At 40.0% G+C, this 19811-nt stretch overlaps 1 protein-coding gene across 4 annotated transcripts in view; it reads left to right on the top strand.

Moving 5' to 3' along the window:
• Window positions 1–19811, top strand: part of MPPED1 (metallophosphoesterase domain containing 1) — a 60333-nt gene that overhangs the window by 35781 nt on the left and 4741 nt on the right. For all 4 annotated transcript variants that reach the window (XM_027660774.1, XM_027660773.1, XM_027660776.1 and 1 more), the window contains exons 5-6: window positions 11982–12097; window positions 16513–16626. In XM_027660774.1, coding sequence (XP_027516575.1) covers window positions 11982–12097; window positions 16513–16626 — 230 coding nt within the window. The remainder of the gene's footprint in view (window positions 1–11981; window positions 12098–16512; window positions 16627–19811) is intronic.

Below are 19811 nucleotides of genomic sequence, written 5' to 3'. Positions count from 1 at the left end.
GTATTTCAGTCATAGATTTTCAGCCTTCTGTTGTAGGTCATAACCCCACGACGTGTTTTTATCTTGCAGGTAAGAGTTTTAGTGTTAGCTGCAGCTGGATTGTAGGCAGACTATACCATCCACTTTTGTTTCTGCACTGCTAGAGATTTTAATTGCACAATTACACACTGTTTTGGCACGAAAACCTCCGATGCAATCAGTGCACAAGATCTGCTGTGCTTGCTGAATGAGTCAAGTGGATATTATACCTTTTACAGCCAATATTCAGAATTGCCATGTAAAAATAAACGCCTAGAAAGGTGCATGTGCATTTATGTATCAACAGGAGAACACATCTCTGAGGTTCACACTCGGGTGTGGGACCGTGAGTGTCGCCACCTCTGCTGTAAAAGGCTCCAGTAATTCACTCTGCCTTGCCCTGTGTTTTTTTCCCATTGGGTTTTTTTACAGCTCAGTGAGTAATTTGTCTCTCTGTTCACCTGTTTTGTGCAGTAACTAATGATAAGACCTAAACACTAATGAACTGCCCCCTGATCAATAATCAGAAGCTCTTTGTGTCTGACAGAGCTTACAGTGGCTGTTCCTCCAACGTCTGATGTTGCACCCCTGCCTCAGATTTATGGAAAAGATGTGCATCTGCTCTGATCTTGGGAAAAATGGCAAGAATTCCAGAGGCTTTTTCTGTTAGGAGGTGGATTGTTGTGCATTAGTGACAGGATAAGACACATTTTACTTGATAGAGCAAGAGAAATGTGAGTGGCAGCAGCCACTGAATTTCCACAATCCTTCTAAGAACTGTACACAACTGCAGGAGAAACTTTGGTCCTCCTGCTTCCAAACAGCCATCCAAGGGGGCAGGAGAGCATTTTATCTTTTTCAGCACTTTTTTTCATTTTCCACCGTGTGGGAAAGGAAAGGACAGTCAAAGCCCTCTTGCAAACATGTGACAATTTCATTATTCTAAATGACATATTGGCCTGGCTAGCTAAAAGAAGCCTTTTAGGATGAGATTGCCTCCAGACTCATTATCCAGACGGTGGATTTTTACTTGGCTTTGATTATCTGGAGGGCTCTATCCCTGGAAAACAGAACCCCTCATTTTTCTTTTCACAGAATTAGTTTCCTAGTGTCTATGTGTTCTCATTTCCTCCTTCATTCTTTTGTTAAAGGCCTTCTGGAGCTCCAGAAAGTTTCATTTCATAGGGAAGATGGCAGAGCAAATATTAATATCAGCCCAGAGTGGCATTTGTGACCATTTTCCCTGCAGTGACAGGTGCCTGGGCTGGACTCCGGGGTTTTTGGAGCTTCTCTCCTTATTTTTGTCCCACACAGACTCCAGGCCACCCATTCCCAAGGTCTCCATTTCAGCCCCTTCCTCCTCCATCTTCTCAAGAACAGCTGTAATAGCCTCTTTCATTCTTCACTGAACTCAGTTTCCATCAGTAAAATAATGTAGCAAAGATTTATAGATTCTTTCCATGAGAGGGACACGCTTTGGTTTTGCCAGTGATGAATCACTTCATGTTTGTTTTCCCAGACCTGGTAGAAATCTTTACAGTCATTGAGGTGAACATCAATTAAAATGAAACTGTATTAAAACAAAATATTGATTTGATTTAATTTAATATAATATACCTCCCAAGTTGGGAGCAGCAGTGTTATACTTGTTCTACTGTGAGCTTCACTCCCTGTAAAATTCACACAAAACAAGAACTTCTGCCTCAAAGTGACTGCTCTGATCCGTTTTTTTATCCCCCCTTTCAAATCTGCAAAAAAACCCTATTCAGTATCTTGCACATGACTAAAATACATAGAGACTCAAAGTTTGTGTTACTGGACAAAACCATACTAGAAGTTTTTCTAAGTAAAATACCTGATCCTCTTATGTTCTCTTCTTTCTGCACCCTCACTCTGTCAGAAGATAAAAACACAAATAACCAAGGTGCACTTGCTTCTGTACAGTTGTCTGAGGCAATTAAATACCCCTCTAAAATTCTTGCAAACTTCAGATTAAGCAGATTTTAGAGCAGGTGACTTGTTTTGATGTCTGGCTCTGTCAGTGCTACAGTTTTTCATCGATAGATGCAGAAATCCTGGATGTGCTTGGGTTTTCTTGCTCATAAATGTGTTTTAAAAATGGTGGATGTTGCCTGATTGTTTAAGTTGGGAACTATTTGGAGCTTTTTTAGTTAGTGGCTTTAAGGCAGGCAATAGAAGTGAGTAAATGACCACCTAAATTAGGTAGACTGAGGTGTTCCTTGAAGAAAATGAAAGTCATGAATGGGAATAATAGATTCCCCTGATTATTTAGAATTGAGGAATCTCGAATTTCAGACATTTTTGAGGGAAATTTGGCATCTGAACCTACCTGATTTGGCTGCATTACTAGAGTTAGAAAGCTGAGGGTGTTTTATTTCAGGCATTCAAAGGTAGGTAAGTTGTGACAGATGTGTAAGAAATGGCAGCATGTTCAGAAGAGAGAAAGCAGAGTTCATCATCCAGTAAAAATGTATTAATTATCAGCCTGAGGCACATAGATGCTGGTTTAATTGTATTTTAACAGAGTGCTGGAGTGGTGTTTTTATTTCCTCTTTCATACTTACAGGAAACCATTTTCCATTTTGGAAGTGCTGCTTCTAAAAACACTTAAAAACCACAATGCACTGTAGTTTAGTTTGCAGCATATGGAAGATCATAAGCATGGGTTTTCCTGCAAAATGATTTTGATCTATTAAGTTCAGCTGTTCAGGGAAAGTGGTGGGGAGAGCTGAATGATGCTGAACTCCTGAAGTGTGAAAGGTTTTCCAGTGGCAGAAAGTGAGACTTAAGGGTGCATCATTCTGGCTCTTTTAACATCAGGAACAGACCACTGGATCATTTTTCTCCTCTTTTTTTTTTTTTTTTTTTTTTTTGGGTAAAATTGGTGCATTTGATGTAATAAATTTGTCTTGGAAAGTGTTTTGGGTTTTTTGCATGACTTGGGAATATAGAAAATGTGAATCTCATTCAGCAGATATTGGGTATACAGGTGCTGTTGCTTTTGTGAGCAATCATACTGAATCCAGGAGAGGCCTCTTTAATGAATGTTTCCATACAAATTAAGTGACTGCAATGAATTGACAAGAATCATTAACATTGCTTTAAAAATGTGTATGGAACAACATAAAAATATCTCAACTCCGGGTGAATATTCTGTACCATGTTCAAAGAATATAGTTGTTATTAACTAAGTAAACTAAACTGTTATTAACTATTATAAACTAAATAATTCTCCATGTGAATGGAGAATGTAGATTGAACTACACCTATTGTAGTCCATAAATATCATCCCAGTCAAACCAAGGCAATAAATCCTACTTATTAGCCACTCCTGAGAAATTTGATTTTACCATTTCCCAGGGGATTTTTTTAAAGTCACAGCAGTTTAGAATATACTTTTTTTTTTCTTCACCTGTTAACGAACGTTCCAGAAAATGTTTTCTCTCAGATAAAATTTCTTCCAAGCATTGCCTGGGGCTGAAGAGTCTGGAACAGCTCAATCCTAGAGGAGTCACAATAGAGGAAAATCAGTAAATTAGACACCTCCTGGTTACTTTTGTGTGTGAGGGATCTGGATCAATTCTCCAACACATTTCACAGTGACCTCTTGCAGGGGGAGCTGAAGCAGTAAATGAATCCAAAAGTGCTTTGCATCCACTTTGCAGTTGTGTTCCTCCACTATGTCCTACAAGTACATGTATAGACCACAGATTATGTTGATTTCAAAGCAACATATTTGGGCCAGTCCAGTTTCCTGCAACATTCTGTGGCTTTACGTTTCTGTATGTGAGTGGGGATTTGCATTTGTTTGCTTTGCAATGTTTCTCACTTTAGATAAATTCGAGAGCAGTTGAAAAATGCATTGCGTTAGTTTAATTAGCTTGCTAGGAAAAAAGTTCCTTTCTTGGGCAGTAATTATTAGTTGTGTATTATTAAAAGGAAGTAGTTCACATTCAGTTACTTAGCAGAAATAATTGAATCCTCTGATCCAGTAAACTAGCTCACTTTGGATTCAGCTGGTTTTTAATTTAAGACCTATAGAAGAGGAGACCTGTAATCTCACTACAGGGAATTGGCTTCACTTTCCTGCAGTTCATAAACCACAAGAGTGAAATTGCAATCCCCCACAGCAGTTTTCTCTTTATTTTTTGCGTTTGCTTGAAAGTTTAATTTTATGAGACAGAGCTGATTTTAAAGTTTCAAGTGCTTTTTTTGTTGTTGTTTTGGTGCTTTTTCCCTCCCTCCTTTTTTTTCTCCTTTCCCCCTTGAACAAAAGGACTCCCAGCTCTATCTGTAGTCTGGTGTGTAGTCTCAGACAGCGGCAATTTCGGGATGTTTCAAAGATGTAAACACAGTTGGGTACTTCCATGAGCCCTTTGGCCACATTCCAAGAGAAACACAAATAGCTGGCTGGTTTGGAGCGGATCTACACGGAGCTGATTCTCAGCTGGAGTAACTTGGCAGGGCTCCACCAGCTTTTGAGCAGTTTACACCTGGTGAGAATCAGCCTCTCTGCTTCACAGCAGCTTGAATATCTGCATTTTAACCCGGCTTTTTACACAGCTACTACATCAAGAAGGGGATGGTGACTTTGCATTGTGCTCCACTTGAAAAACTGTAAATAGAGCCACCATCACAGGAACTCATTGCAACACAGCTGCCTGAGCTCCTTCTCTTTTCCCTGGCCAGATCTTAAGAGGAAAAAGTAATTTACCACTTGTTGGGAAACTGTTTAACATCAGAACACTTCCTTTGGAACTGCTGCTCATAAATTATTTTATTCGATAAATTAGCATTGTTTAAAAGGAATTAAAATGAGGATTTTCTTCACTGCTAGGAAAGTAAATTGGAGCCAATAATTGAGTTTTTTAGGTTGGAAAAGGCTTCTAAGATCCCTGTGCTTGTCTTTCAGCTCAGGGGGCTGAGGACAACTGGTCTGACTGTTTAACACTGAGGCAAAGAAGTCATTGAGTACCTCAGCCTTTTCCCCATTCCTTGTTCTCATCCAATAAAGGATGGAGATCCTCCTTGGCCATCCTTTTGTTGCTGATGTATTTATAGAAACATTTTTTATTGTCTTTTAAAGCAGTAGTTAGATTAAGTCCTACCTGGGCTTTGACCTTTCTAATTTTTTCTCTGCACAATCTCACAACATCCTCGTAGTCCTGAGGGGCTTCTTCCAGAGGCTGTAAACTCCCCTTTTTTTCCTGAGTCCAGACAAAGCTTTCCAAAAACTGCAATTGTATGTGTCAAATATTTCTAATGATGTAATTTACATCAGATGAGTACATTTTTTTTTTAAGGTATCTCAGATTCCTGGCTAGCTGAGGGAGCATCCAGGGTTAAACCTGTACCTTTTTGATATAGAAAACTGTATGGAAGCAGCTGGTTTCCACCACTGTGGACTGAATTTAGGACTGCAGGAAAGCATGAATTTGGAACTTTACTTGGATATTGTTCACTTCAGGTAGAAGTGTCAGTGTGTGCTTTTTCAAACAAGAAGTAAGTTTGTCTATTGCTAAATTGAAAATTTTAAAAATAATACACTTCATGCATATATGCACACATGTCGTATTAATTTATTACTCTTGGAAGCATTTTCATGCTTGTTTAACTCAAAATGGCTAGGAACTTTCTAAGTAAAAAAAAAAAAAGGTAAAATAATAAAAAGGAAGGAAAACAGGAAAAGAACTGGCAGCCAGTTAGTCCATATGGCCTAATTACTCCTGGTATTTGGAGAAAAGAATGTAAACCTGGTAAGTTACTAAACTGAGAAGTGGCTACTGTGAGGGCCTTTTTTATTGATTCTCAGTGCACCTATTACATATCCTATATTTTAGTCATGTTTCATTTAGGAGAGTCCCTCCTTGTGAAAAAAAAAAAGACCCCCCAAGTGTAGCATCTCCATTCCAAGGGATATTCCATCTCCTCAGGCAGCAAACCTCTTGTTCTTAGGGGACTCCAGGAAACACTGGAGTGGGAAGTGTGGGAGAACATTCTTTTTAATTTAGCTGCCTGGTCACCTGACAGTGAATAACCACAAAGATGTCCTGCATAGATGGGTCTCAGATTATTTCTCCTTACGGGTTGGCCCATTCAAGGCAAGTTTTACATTTAAAATGAGACTGAAAGTCTGTACAGTTCTACATCTGTACCCTCAGCACTGAATCTTTTGACTGATTATTCCAAATTAGCTTTTACCTTTCTTTGTTTTGGTTATTTTATTATTTTTAAAAAAATATCAGATGGGATATTATGATGTGCCTTCCAGCAGAATGAGATAAACTATTTACATTTGGTGTTGGTGTGTTTTAAATTCAGTCTTTCATTAAATTTTCTCCTTACCTAGTACCTTCTTGTTTTCTTGTTACGAAGATAAAGGAGATTTCATTTCATTTTTCATTGTTTTATAACAGATTAATGTTTAGAAATATTGGTTCCTATTAGTCACAGCTCATTCTTTCTTCTTTCCAGTCAGAGATGTATGAAATGCTTTCCTAAACAAAAGAGGAATGATTTCATCAACTCAAATTGCAAAAGAAATAATTAATGACAAAAGGACCATACTCTTGATTTTTATCCTCCCTTCCTTTTGTGAAAACAGTAATTTAATTTGATTCAGAGTTTCAAGAGTGACAACCCTGGATGCAAAGCAAGTAAGGCACCAACTCAGCAGACTTCCCTCCCCATGGAAGGAATGTTGCCTGTGATGGCCAGGAGAGTGATAGAGGATCTGAGTTTAATGGAATGAGATGAGTTTGCATTTATTAATTATAAGTATAAGGCCTTAGACTTCATTAAAAAAGACCTGGTTCCAATGTTATGAATGAGTGAATTTAAATTTCTTTGTATTCTTTTTGTACACTGCTTTCATACTTGGTCTCTAAAATCATACCACCCTTATCTCTCTCACATGGAAGTTAATCATAATATAAATCTCCTCATGCTCCTCAAAACCTCTGAAACCTGTTTTCCTTTAGGCCTCAGTTGTGCTGTTAGCTCAGATGCCAAGATGTTGAATAATATTTCAACGCCTGTAAGCAAACAATGCCCTCCTAATTATTCTTAGCACCTGTGACCTGAGAGCTGCTTTTGTCCCTGTCTGCTTTGGATGGTCCTCCTGTGTGAGGAAGAAAAGATAGAAAGATGAGTGTTATTTCACAACTACTTTAGGTGTTGAAATGGCCGATAACCCACCGAAAAAAAGGAAAAAAAAAAGGTTTTGTGAATCCTTGCTTGGAAAGAAAGTAGAGTAAAAAAGCAACTCAGTAAACTAGTTAGTTACCTACTGAGGAGAGGCTAAAAAGGCAAAATTGAGTAAATTCAGCTAAATTCACGTGATAGGGAATGTAAAATAGGAACACCTGAAGATTGTGAACAGCAGGCAGATAAGGAAGGTATATATTGTATATAGTGCTGTATACCCATGTTCACTGGAGTGTAGCTAGTTATAGTTGTAAGAAAAATGTAGGAAACTGTAGAAATTAGGATGTACAATGATCTGCACATTGTGGCTTAATCCTGCATTTTTTGCTACTAATCACGGTAATGGAGAATCAAATTTCAGTCTCTCATTGCTTGTAATAGAAAAATCCATGTATGTTGATAGGTCCCCCCATCAAGTACCCTTTTTCTTTTTTGTGTGTCTGCTGAGCAGATTGAGGTGCTTTGAAAGTGGAAAACCTTCAGTTTTCAGGTAAATGGCGGGTGAAATCTGTGTGGTGCATCACCCTTTATGACAGATCACATGTAAAACCAAGTTATGTCCCATTTAAATGACAAAAGAATTCTTGGACTGCGTGTTGGCTCTTTCCAATAGTAGCTGAATAAAAGAAAAAAAAGAACTTAATAAGTAATTAAAGTGGTAATGTTTGACCATTATTTTTTTAGTGTGACTTTTTTCTATTACTATTGTAAAAGAAGTGATCCTTTCAAAGACAACTGAAGTGCTAATGATAACTAAGAAGGTCATTTCTAGGAGGTTAAACTGGTTTAATTAGAATTTATGAGAAGGTTACTAGAAGAGTGCAGAGAGATGTTAAGGGGTTAACCTATAAGAGATTACATTGTAGTCAGTGTTCTGTTAAAGTTTGAATTAATTTTTCCCATGGGTTTTTCACATTCTAATTTTCAACTAAATGAGACATCTGTTTCAGAAAAGGAAAATTTGCTATGGTTGTCATAGCAACTATCATTCTGTAAGAAAATGATTCCAATGGTTACTTTAGAACAGAAAGATAGAAATTCAGTACATAAAGCAACATCCGATTGCTCCCACAAACTCGAATAATTCAGCCCTTTTTGTGTGGTAGATTATTTTACCTGAAAAAACTTGTTCATATGTTTTTAACATAAGGTTAATTGTGCTGTAAACAAATTCACTTCTGATGTATTTCCCCCAGAGTCTTATATGTAGACAAGCATTATTCTTATAAAAATAATAATACTATTGAATTTCAGTAGTGTGTGGAGACACTCAAGCTGTTTGCTTTAAGGATGTAAGACCTAAATCAAAGTACATTTCTACAGGAGTGCTTCACTTCAGAGGTGAGAGACATTAATGATGTATGTCTTAAATTGCCAAATAAATTTTTCTTGGTGGTTTGTTTTTTGGGTTTTTTTTTTGAAAACAGCGGATTTTTCTCTTATAGAACATACACGACAATATTTTCTTTGTTAAATGTAAAATATTATTGAAACATAAATTATGAAAATATTTTACTTTTCCTGAGTAAGCACTAAGCGGGAATGCAGAAATTCAGTCCTTGACATGAAGAATTTAACTTTGCTCTCAGGTTCCATCAGAAATTGAAATTCTAGACCGAGTTGTCTTCGTGTGATATCCAGGTCACAGACTTGTTAGTGGGTATTAGAGAAGATTGGGGTTTTTTTTTCCCTACTCAGAAACTTTGATGGCTGTTTTGCAATAAATTTTCAGAAGAAGGGGCTTGGGGATTTATAAAATCCCTGCGTGCTTATAAAGATGGTTTTGCTTTGGGGGCACTGAAGTGTGTGATTTGTCTTTCTTCTCTCAGCTGTGAAGCATGCCAGCATCCTCCGCTCAATCCTTTCTTGGACTTTGGGTGTATTTTTTCGCCAGAAATATTCCAGACATTTCTTTCCCATCTCGTGATTGTCACAAAAAGACAGCATAATGGCAAATCACACAAGTTGTAACATCTCCCCCTCACAAAAGAACAGCTCCAGCATGAATAACTTACCAGCCCCGCGCTCGGCTGCAGGCACCACAAAGGGAGTGAGGGAGGGAGGCACGGGGGAAAGTGCTGCTTGTCTTAATAAGCAGATCATGCCTATTCATAAGGGGAAATGGGCTTTTCACAGAGTGGCCCCGTAGTGTGGCCCTGGTGGAGGAAGCAGAGCCTCCCCCAGCTGTGGCTGCCATTCGTGGTTGTTCAGGTTTCAGCGGGGTTGAGCTGGCTCGTGGCGAGACCTGTGTGACAGTTGTGGTGATTCCTCTTCAGAAATGCTTCCTTGTGTTCTTCAAATAATTATTCGGGGGGGGGGGTTGACCTTTTCTTCTTGGGAAAAGTCAATCTTTCCCCTCGGTTTGTTTCTCAGGGCTGGTTCTGCTGGGGGACGATCCTGTCACAGAGTCACAGAATATTCTGAGTTGGAAAGGACCCACAAGGGGGGTCCAACTCTTAAGTGACTGGCCCACACAGGGATTGAACCCACCACCTTGGCATTATTAGCACCCTTCTCTTACCAGTTTATCTAATCTACCTAATCTAACCTATCTAATCTCTCCTAATCTAATAAGCCTCCCCATGCCCAGCAGCACCAGGGCGAGCGATGGGTGGGAGCGGGGACATGCACCCACTGTCAGTGGCCTTAAAAACATGATTTACTGTGCTGACACTCCTTTTGCCTCCTGTTTGCCCTTACAAATATTTTCTGTCCATGAGATTTTGCTCCTGGAAAACGTGCTCTGGGCCTACAGACCATTTGCCAAACAGTGGAGTGTTTTCATCTGGGTGAAGAAAGATCCTTGGCGTGTAAGGTGTGGAATGCAATCCCAAGGCAGGAGAGAGTGGAGAGTTTAGGAAAAGCCTGACTACTGTGTATTTTTATAGAGCCTCCCACTTGTGCCCATGCACCCCACAAACTTCAGTTTATTTATTCCCAGGGCATTCCCGTGTGACAGAAATACTCCTGTCCTGTCAGTGGTGAGCTGAGTGTACAGAGGGGCTGTTCAAGCTCCACAGGCCGGAGTTTGGCTCTGTGTGACAGTGTCACTGTAGAGTGAGCCAGCTACTGGAATCCCAGGATTGTTTAGGTCGGAAAAGACCTTTAAGAGAACTGAGCCATAAACCTAACAATGCTAAACCATGTCCCCAAGTACCACATCTACTCCACTTTTAAATAACTCCAGGGATGGTGCCTCAGCCACTGCCTGTTCCAGGGCTTGACCCATCACTGAAGAATTTTTCCCTAATATCCAATGTAAACCTCCCCTGGCACAACTTGAGACCGTTTCCTCTTGTCCTATCGATTGCTATCTGGGAGAAGAGGCTGATACCCACCTGGTTACAACCTCTCAGGAAATTTTAGAGGGATAAGGTCTCCCCTGAGCCTCCTGTCCAGACCACCCAGCCAGCAGGAGGGTGAGAAGTCACATGCCTGTGAGCCAGGTGCTGTTCCTCCTCTGAGGAAAGGCTGCCAGGAGTTGAACAGGTAACCAGAAAAGTGGGATTTTGTAGCCCTGATGTGTCTTTTTTCTTAGGAAGGTGCCTTGGTCTGAGCAACATGACTCAGAACAAGAAGATTACTGCTTCATTGCTAGTGCTGTTAACATCTCTTCTTCACACACCTTCTTCACCTCCCTCCCTCCTCACAGCTTCTGGAGGCTGGGATATATTTCTGGTCCCAGTGGCAGATGTACAAGGTTTCACTTTTTTGTTGGTTTTTTTTTTTTTCCTTGGGCAGCTCTTTCTCCAGACCTTGGTTATCCAGGGCATGTGATGAAGAGCTAGATGAGCTGTGGACACAGAAAGCCTTTCAGTCATCAATAGTTGAGACTCTTTTTGTCTGTGGAAGAAAAGCAGTCTGTTCATTGTTCTTCAAATATTGGCATGGCCAGAAGATATCTGTCAAAAGATTAGAAAATCTCCAACCTAAAACTAACCCCTCAGTTTTATGACCTAGAATGGGAGCCTAGTCAGCAAGACATAATTTGACATTGTGATATAATTGGTGTGAAATACAGGGTTTTTTAATCAATGGGATAGCAAGATGTGGATAAATTGTGTTCTGACTGGCAGTGTTACAGTCCTGCTGCTCCACGATGAGCTGCTCCATAAATATGGTTTAAAAAATGTAAATACCTGTCTGATAAGAAATCCTGAATATGGAAAGTCTTACTTAAAAGCAAGTCAACACACCAGAGGACAGAAGAAATTTATGTATGAGAGAAGCAGCAGCATTCTTGTTCTGATGGGATGCATCCAATTAGGGAAACAAAGCAGCACAGAGGATGTCTCTGACTTTGGAGAGGGATCTGTCACTGTGCCAGGGGCTGTCCTTACCCAGCTGGTCACAGGATAAGGGCCAAATGCTATGGGAGCCAATGTGAGACATATTCACATGTAGGTGTCTTGAGACAGGTGTTCTAAATGTTGTGGGAGTCAGCAGGATGATCCATCCACACATGGAGATCTTGGTATCCAGGTCTTGTAAGTAGTCAGAGGAATACTGTGAATATTTTACTGTCTGCTGAAAGTGGTAAGGACTGCACTGATTTGCCATCCAAGCTAAATAATGCTGGTGGTATGGAAAGAGGGATTTACTGTGCACACAAAGAAGAAAATGAATGCTGTTTGTGTCTTCAAATTCCACGCTAGTGGAGAGTCAGTCTCAGTGTTTTAATTAGATAACCAGTACATGGAAGTAGCACTGAAGATATTCTCCTCCTCTCTTGGCAGGCAACCTTGGTTTTATGGCTGGGGCTTTAATCTTCCACGAGGCCAAGCACTATTAGAGAAATGGAACCTTATTCCAGATGGAATAGATATTCTTATAACACATGGACCACCTCTCGGTAAGAAAATATGAGTGCTCTTAGCTGTGTGTTTGGGATGATTGTGCAGTAACTGTTGGCTCTCCTTAGAAACAGAGTGCAGTCCTGACTGGAAAAAGTCAAAAGTAGCATGCATACTGATTTCAGCAGCACCAGGACTTCAGCTCATGATTGTCTATGATACCTGTGCTCAATGGTAGGGAATTAAATAATGGCTTAAAAAATAAAACCTTAGCACATAAAGCCTTAACGAGCTTTCTAAATAAGCAGAGGCTCATTTACCTGTGCATCTGTCTAATCTGCCAGTGGTGAAATTACTATACTGAAAGCATGGAGCCTGCTTGAAGGATTAGGATCTTATTTTTTATCACTTTAACAAGTACCCAGAATCTCTATTTTTCCTCCCCATGCTGACTTGGTGAACCTTCTGCCTCACAAACCCAAATGCTGCCATAGTTTGCCTGTTCTTTGGACAGCATGGGTGAGTTGCTTTATCTGTAGTACAGTCTGGCAACATGAGCAGATCAAAAAGAAATAGTTTTGCATGTGTGTTTTCCAGATATCAATAGAGGTGATATAAAAGCCACAAGAGATTTCTTGTATTCCTAGAATATTGTGATATTACCTTTGTAACAGAGATCATATAATCACATGAACTTGTCCAGTAAAGGCTTAAGGCTGTTTTTTGATGAATTTAACATCTAGCAATCTATATTTAATGTGACTGTGTGTTTAACTCTCACTAATTTAACAAATGGACACAAACACGGAGCATGTACTTAAGTGTTCTGCTGAGTGCTTTGTGTGAAATGAAGGCAGTTGGTTTCTTTAAACCTTTAGTCTTCCCAATTTCCTGACCCTAAAACCCTCTTGTCTTCCACCCTTTCTTCCCTTTCAGAGCTTGGAGGAGAAAGTATCTTAAGGGTTTGTGTTTTGTTTTCTATAGAAAGACATGTTTGCATTCTCCTGCTCACTAATCCTGGGGAAAGTGCCTCTTTGTGAGTGTAGTTTCTCACAGTAGGGGTTGTGTTTCGATACTTCACCAAAGTGGAGTCTCATGCCATAGACTGATTTTCATATTGACCTATATCATGGATGTCAGAAATTAACTGTTTAGACCCAGAGGTGTCAGCTCCAAAGTTTGGCAGAAGCTTCTTCAGCACTTCCAAAATTGTTTTTAAAACCAGCTTTAAAAAAACCCTCCAACCTTCAGCTGATCCAAAGATTCACTTGAAATCCAGTGTTGGAAAGTGGAGAGAGGGGTTCACGCCACCCAGCTTCAACCACCTTGATAATTTAACCACCAGGCCTCTCCAGTAGCCTCTGGGACCAGCAGAGGGAGGAGAACCTCTACAGAGATTCTCTTCCCTCACTCATCGGATGTACTTTAATGATATATTTAATAATTGAAAAGTAATTTAATAATTATAGTAATTCTGAGGAAGAGCCGCCCATCTCCACTGATTGCAGTGGAATAATGTGAATTTCCCCCCATCTCCATGTCTCAGTATTTGTTCTTTTTTTTTTTTTTTAAATTTTTAATCTTCTACCATCCTCCAAGAATTTTCTTTTTTTTTTAAAAGTTCCTGTTTCTTTGTCTCTCTCTTACTGATGCATTAATAGATGGCTCAGGCACAGAACCCATCAGCTGTTGCTCTCCCTGACACCCAGGGCAACAAATATATGACACTTAAAAGAAATTAGAACTCTGCCTAATGTAGGGAACCTCCTCATTGTGTAGCTCTGTCCAGCTCTGCCCACAGACATTTTGGGAAACAAGATCCTCCTTGACCCTCCCAGCCAATTATTTTAACCAGAAGGCTGATTATTGTTGTTCTGATCTTGGGCAGCATCACTAGAGCTGTTCCTAATGACCATAAATAGCAATCAGTCCTCTTGCAAATTCTGTTTTTTCCTCCAGCAGGGCTGCCTAAATTCTGTCCATCATCCATTTTCTGTGCTGCTTTCTCATTCCCTCACTTCAAGAGGGTGAATCCTCCTAAACTAATTAATACATTATTCCATAGATTTGAAATTGTGTGATTTAGATGCAGAAGCACCGGTTAATGGACTTTGTTTCTCAGTTAGTAACAAAAACCTGAGTAATTTTTTTTCTTCTGTTTTGGGATGAATCCCCCAGAATAAGAAAACAAAGGTTAAAACAGCTGTTATTGACCATTTCATTAGTAACCTGTTAATTATTAATAAAGAGATGCCATGTATTTCACAGCTTATGAAATACAGTGTTTATGATTACGGTATCAGTGCTAATGCTCGTTTTCATATCTGCATATTTTTGTCACTTTTATGTATAGTATAACTTTTAAAGGATTTTCCCTGATTCCTGAAGATCTGCATTTGTGTTTCTTTTCTTTCTCTTCCAAAAGTTCACTTTTCTTTTCTTTGTTTTTAATTTAATTTCACCTTTAAGTCTTCATTTGCAGCTGTCTGCTTGATTGTCTGTGACAAAGATTTATACTTTCCTGACAGCTGCAGAAACCTGTTTCAAGTAACCAAACATTAAAAAAACCCTAAGATGAACTCTAATTGTTAGCTAGGTGTAATCAATTATTCTTAGTTTGTGTAGTCAGGTGTACATAATAAGCTGCAAACATATGGGAAGGCTTCAGAAGGGTGATAATGCATGTAAACAAAAACATGTTCAACATAAATAATGCTTAATTTAATGGAGAAGTTAATTTTATGGATTTTTGTTTGTGAAGTTTTTGAAGTGGAAACACTTTTGGCTTTGTGTTCTCCACAGACGTTTTGACAATTAACTGTTTCAAATCACTGAAGGAACAAAACCCATGGTTATAAGATGTTTATTCTGGAGAAAAAAAAAAAAAAAAGAATGACTGGATTCCAGAGGAGTTCCTGGCTGCACTTTAACATCTTAAATACTTCTTGTTTCCTGCAGTGAATTTTGACCTGCCGTGAGTGACTGGTGAACTCAGCAGAACGTTGCTCTGCTCTGCCTGTAATTCAGGGGGGCTTCCTCTTTGTCCACCCCCCTCACAGGTGCCAAGCAGGGGAAGGGACAAATCTGAATGAATTAAGAGTCTTTGACCACAAGCAGAACTTCCTCTTTTTGGCACTTAGGACTTTGCATTCCCAACTTCTTTCTGAAAACTGGACTTAGCTCTCTAACTATGACACAAGGGCAAACTCTGACCGTTTTCATAAAACCCCACAGTGCACTTTGAGCCCGGTTTTCAAGCTCTGGCAGCCAAAGAGATATTTCTCAACGTGTGAACCTACCCTGAAGCTCTAGCAATTCTGAGAGCTTTTCCAGGAGCTTGAATACCACAGTTCTGGGGTTTTAAGCCAGTTGGTTGCTGCTTAGCCATGCTTGAGTGGACATCAAAAAGAAACCTGTGAAAACCAGGTCCGGGCTCTGTAACTCTGTGCTAAAGGCACAATATATTCACAGGACTGCAGCAATCCAGGAGACACAAAGCTATGACAGGCACACAGGGAAAATGCCAGAACAACAGAATAAAAACAGGAAGATTTTATCCTTTTTAGGTTTCCAGATTTGAGCCCGGTGACAGTGGCAGAACAATAGAAAGAAATCACATCGGTTATTGCAAACCCTCTAATACAACAACATCCCTCTTATAGTACTACTTTGAAGGAAAACATGAGACTTCAGTTGGCAGTAAACATCCCCCTGCAGTATTTTTAGACAAAGAGGCAAGTTGGTGTAACATTTCTGTCTGTATTCATACGAAATACACGTTTTTCTCCCAATCTTTGTGCAAGTAAATATAGCACTTAAATACATCTGCTGCAAAAGGCCTGAGTTTCTCTTCCTGTCCATAAGTTTAGGCAGGTGGGGCTTGCTGTGCCATGAATTGGTTAAACCAGTTTTGCCTGAGGGTGTTATTTTTTGGGCACACAGAAGGTTCCTCACCTGAGTTCCACTACTCTGGGATTCAATGTGATACAGTTTTATTAACACAGATTCCATTTTTAATTAACACAGATTCCATTACATCAGTCAAGGTGTTCCATTTAAAAAAGTGGATCCCAGGACTAGGTTTAAACAGCTAAATGTTCATTTAGGTTCTCTGGAGACTCACTTTGGACTCACTGCTCTTTAGACCTCATCCTCTTCGAGGAAGAAAAATGAGTAAAACATTGAGTTTTCCCGTTTGCAGCAGTGCAAAAAATACTTGAATTGCAGCGATTTTTTTTTTAATTCCTTGAAAAACAACTGGTAAGGATTATCATAGTTCATTTTATCCAGATGAGCTTTTATGGTTTTCCTTGAGTATTTTTCCTTCCTTCCTCTTCTATTTACCAACACAGTTTTTTCCACGTCGGTTCTTCTGGGGCTGCTTGTGAAAAGCCATGAAATCTCAGAAATGCTGTGGACCAGCACAACTGCAGATTACCTGTCTCCTTTTAAAGCCTTCCTTTCTTTTCCGAAGGTTTTCTAGACTGGGTTCCTAAGAAAATGCAACGGGTAGGATGTGTCGAGCTGCTGAACACGGTCCAGAGACGAATACAGCCAAGGCTTCATGTTTTTGGACATATCCATGAAGGTCAGAACACATTTCTTTCCATGTATGTTTAGAAACCACCAACACAGAAGGTTTAAGTAGCATTTTCAGACTCGAATATCTGAACTTCTAGAATTCAGATACATATTTAGCTGCATATTGGCTGATACCCACATTTCAATATTTGTACTTCAGCTTCTTTTTCAGTTTGTACCTCTATGAAGCAGGGTGATGCTTCCTTCACAGGGAGGATTACTGTGAATTTTAAAATAAGAACACAAGCCCAGTAGTTACTAAATATTAGGACTGATGGATTGTATTTTCCTCAGCTGAATCTGTGATTTAAGATAATTCGTGTAAGATCTCTAGGCTGCAGTTTCTGTGTTTCTAAAATGGGTAGGAATGCTTTGAGAGGTGCTTGTAAGGCTTAAGCTTCAAGATTGTACAATAAAGTGCATGTATGAAGTTGGAATCAAGAGGGATGTCACCACTGCCTTGTGTAGGAGTTCCAAGATATTTATTGATGCATTTAGCTGCTTTGGCAGGGGAAACATTTGGTGCCCAAATGAAACAAAGCAGTTCTCTTGACTATTTGATATTTAGCTGGAAAAAAAATGAGTTCCCTTCACATAAGTAGGTAAATGGTGCCAAAAATGCTCTGCTGAAGTTGGTGACAGCAGGAGTGCATCTCCAGGCAAAGGGAGAGGTAGATGCTGTCTACCCTGTTCACATATCAAGGATTTCAAGCAGTGCCCCCAGAAGAAGAAACCACTGGGCTGTGCAAAAGGTAACCCGTTGGCATGTAAGTGTTTATTATCAGCTGCTCAGTCCTTGGCAATATTAACTTACTGGCAGGAAAAGGTGCTGCCCTACTGCCAGATTGCTGCTTCTGGGCCTGCTCCAGCCTTGGATGTAGGATCCCTGTAGGTCTCACCAGGGCAGAAATGGGAAAACTGGAGTAGCTGGCATCCTGGTTTTGAGAAGAAACGTTGCCCTTCCCAAGAAATGCCGCCCTTCCCAAGAAATCCCATCCTGGCTTGCTGCTGGGGGCTTTCACCCCACGTTAGAGGGGACATTGCTGAGAGGGTGTGCTGGTGTAAAACTGATGGAGAAGATGTTCAGATCATTGTTTTATAGCTCAGGGATTAGGTCCAGGGATTAGGTCCATTCTCCTCTGTTAATGCCTGGTTAATGTCCTAAGTGCTGTTAAATCACAGAGTAAACAAATGATGCTGTTAGAGCATCTTTGATGTTCCAACCAGAAGAGCTAGTGAATACAGTTCAAACTCATCACTATTTCAGAAATTGTGAGCCAAGTGGGTTGCAGGGGATCCAAGCAAACAGCAAGCCATGAAGCTTCAGGCAGGTAAACAAAATCACATCTGCTAAAACCAAGCCCATCTTTGCTCTCAAGGGAAGAGAATGGCACCTCCCTAGAATGGGAAAACTCCTGAAATAATGGAGTTGGCACAGTAGGTATTGAAGCACAGAAACAAGGTATTCTTCTTGTTAACCATCACAATTTAGAGAAAACAAGAACTGCATAGCCTGTTTTGCAGTGGGATGCTGAGTCTCTGCAGAGAAGAATTCCCTTTGCAAGCAGCCTGTGCAAACAAAGCTGCACTATGTGGAGAGAAATCATGATTTGAACAGATGAGTTCTTCCTCTGAGTGAGCAAAGCTACATCTGCAGCAGTCATTTACTGAACATCTGGGGGGAAGGGATGCTTAGAAGAGATGTTTCTTCGCTGTTCCCCCCTCTGCACTGCTGTGTCTGCCAAAAAAATACCTCTGTACATGGTTTTCCTGCTGATGGACCCATGGAAGTGACAGGGACTAAAATCCTGGTTTTCCCATCACAGCCAATCCTTGGCTGAGGTCATGGCCAAGGAAACTCTGCTGGCAGTAGGACAGGAGTGAAAGCCATAGCATTAGGAATCTTCCAGCAAATCTTCAAATGTGTAGCCAAGAAGACACGAAGTCCCAGCAGCAACACTCAATCTGTGTTTTGCACAGACCAATTCTTCTGTGGCAAACAGAAACTGGCTTAAAGAAATACCTGTGACAGGAACCTGACAGAGTTTTCTTCCCTCCCTAGTCCCTAATTATAGTGTGGTTTTTCCATGGGGAGTCTAGGAGGCCCTGCATTATTCAGGGTATTTTAAGGAACACACACACAAAAAAAGGTTTTTGGCTACTGTTTCTTTGTTTGCAAATGATGCAACTGCCAGTGGTTCTGTAAGACACAAAATTGCGCTCAGAAAACCCACAGGGTCCCAGGTACCTGGGATTTGAATAGCTGGGTCTCAGTGTATGTAACAACAAATACATTTCCCTATTAACTTCACTAATGGTGAGTTTGAATTTTAATGCAAACACTTTCTACCGAGTGATTCCTCCCAAATCCTGTATTTCTGATTGTGAATTCTTCACATTGATCGAAATATTTCAATGAAAGTTTCCAACATCCAGCTTTTAGTTTTAGTGTGATCAAGCTTTATGTTTCTCCCTGGTCATTCATTAAAAGACTTTTCACAATGGAGAGCTTTTGCTTTCTCAAAACACCAGTGCTGTTGAAGGGCTTCTTCTTCACTTTCTGAAACACCATTTCACAGTATTTCTGCAGGCATTAGGGCTGGAAGTTTGAGTTTCTGCAGATTTAGCTCTGGAATTGTTTGACTTGGGTGTCTGGCCAGACATGAGATGTGGTTGAAGCTTTTCCACCACTGGTGAGACACACAGTTGTGTGGGAATGTTATGGTGTCTTGGGTTATGAATTCACTTTGTCTGTTAGAAAATGCATTAATAAAGCCATTTTTTTTCTCTCCCTGGGCAGGAATTTCAGTGTCTTTCCATCAAATTTGATGGGAAAAAAGGTACTCTTTCCATCAAATTTGATGGAAATTGGTTAACAACTTCAAACACACAGGAAGAAGGGGTATAGACAAATCCTGCCCAGCTGCACGTACTTCCCTTGAGTCAAGCAATGCTTTTTCTTCATTGTTTGCTTGAATTATGTTCAACACTGGGCAGGAAAGAAAGGTGGAAAGATTAAAACTGCCCAAAGGTTGCTGCACTGATGACTGGAAACCTAAATGATCAGAAGGACCTTTTTTTTCCAATGCCTATCTTCTTATCCTTCCCAAAACTAAAATGGTTTTAAGAAAGAAAGCTTTGCAGAGAAAAGTATCTCTCTTTCTAAGGAGGTTTGGTGAGCTGGCTGCCAGG

The sequence above is a fragment of the Corapipo altera genome, unplaced genomic scaffold (assembly GCF_003945725.1).
Source record: "Corapipo altera isolate COAL_440 unplaced genomic scaffold, ASM394572v1 239, whole genome shotgun sequence".
Lineage (NCBI taxonomy): Eukaryota > Metazoa > Chordata > Aves > Passeriformes > Pipridae > Corapipo > Corapipo altera.
Note: the sequence above shows the minus strand (reverse complement) of the source record. Positions and strands in the feature narration are given on the sequence as shown.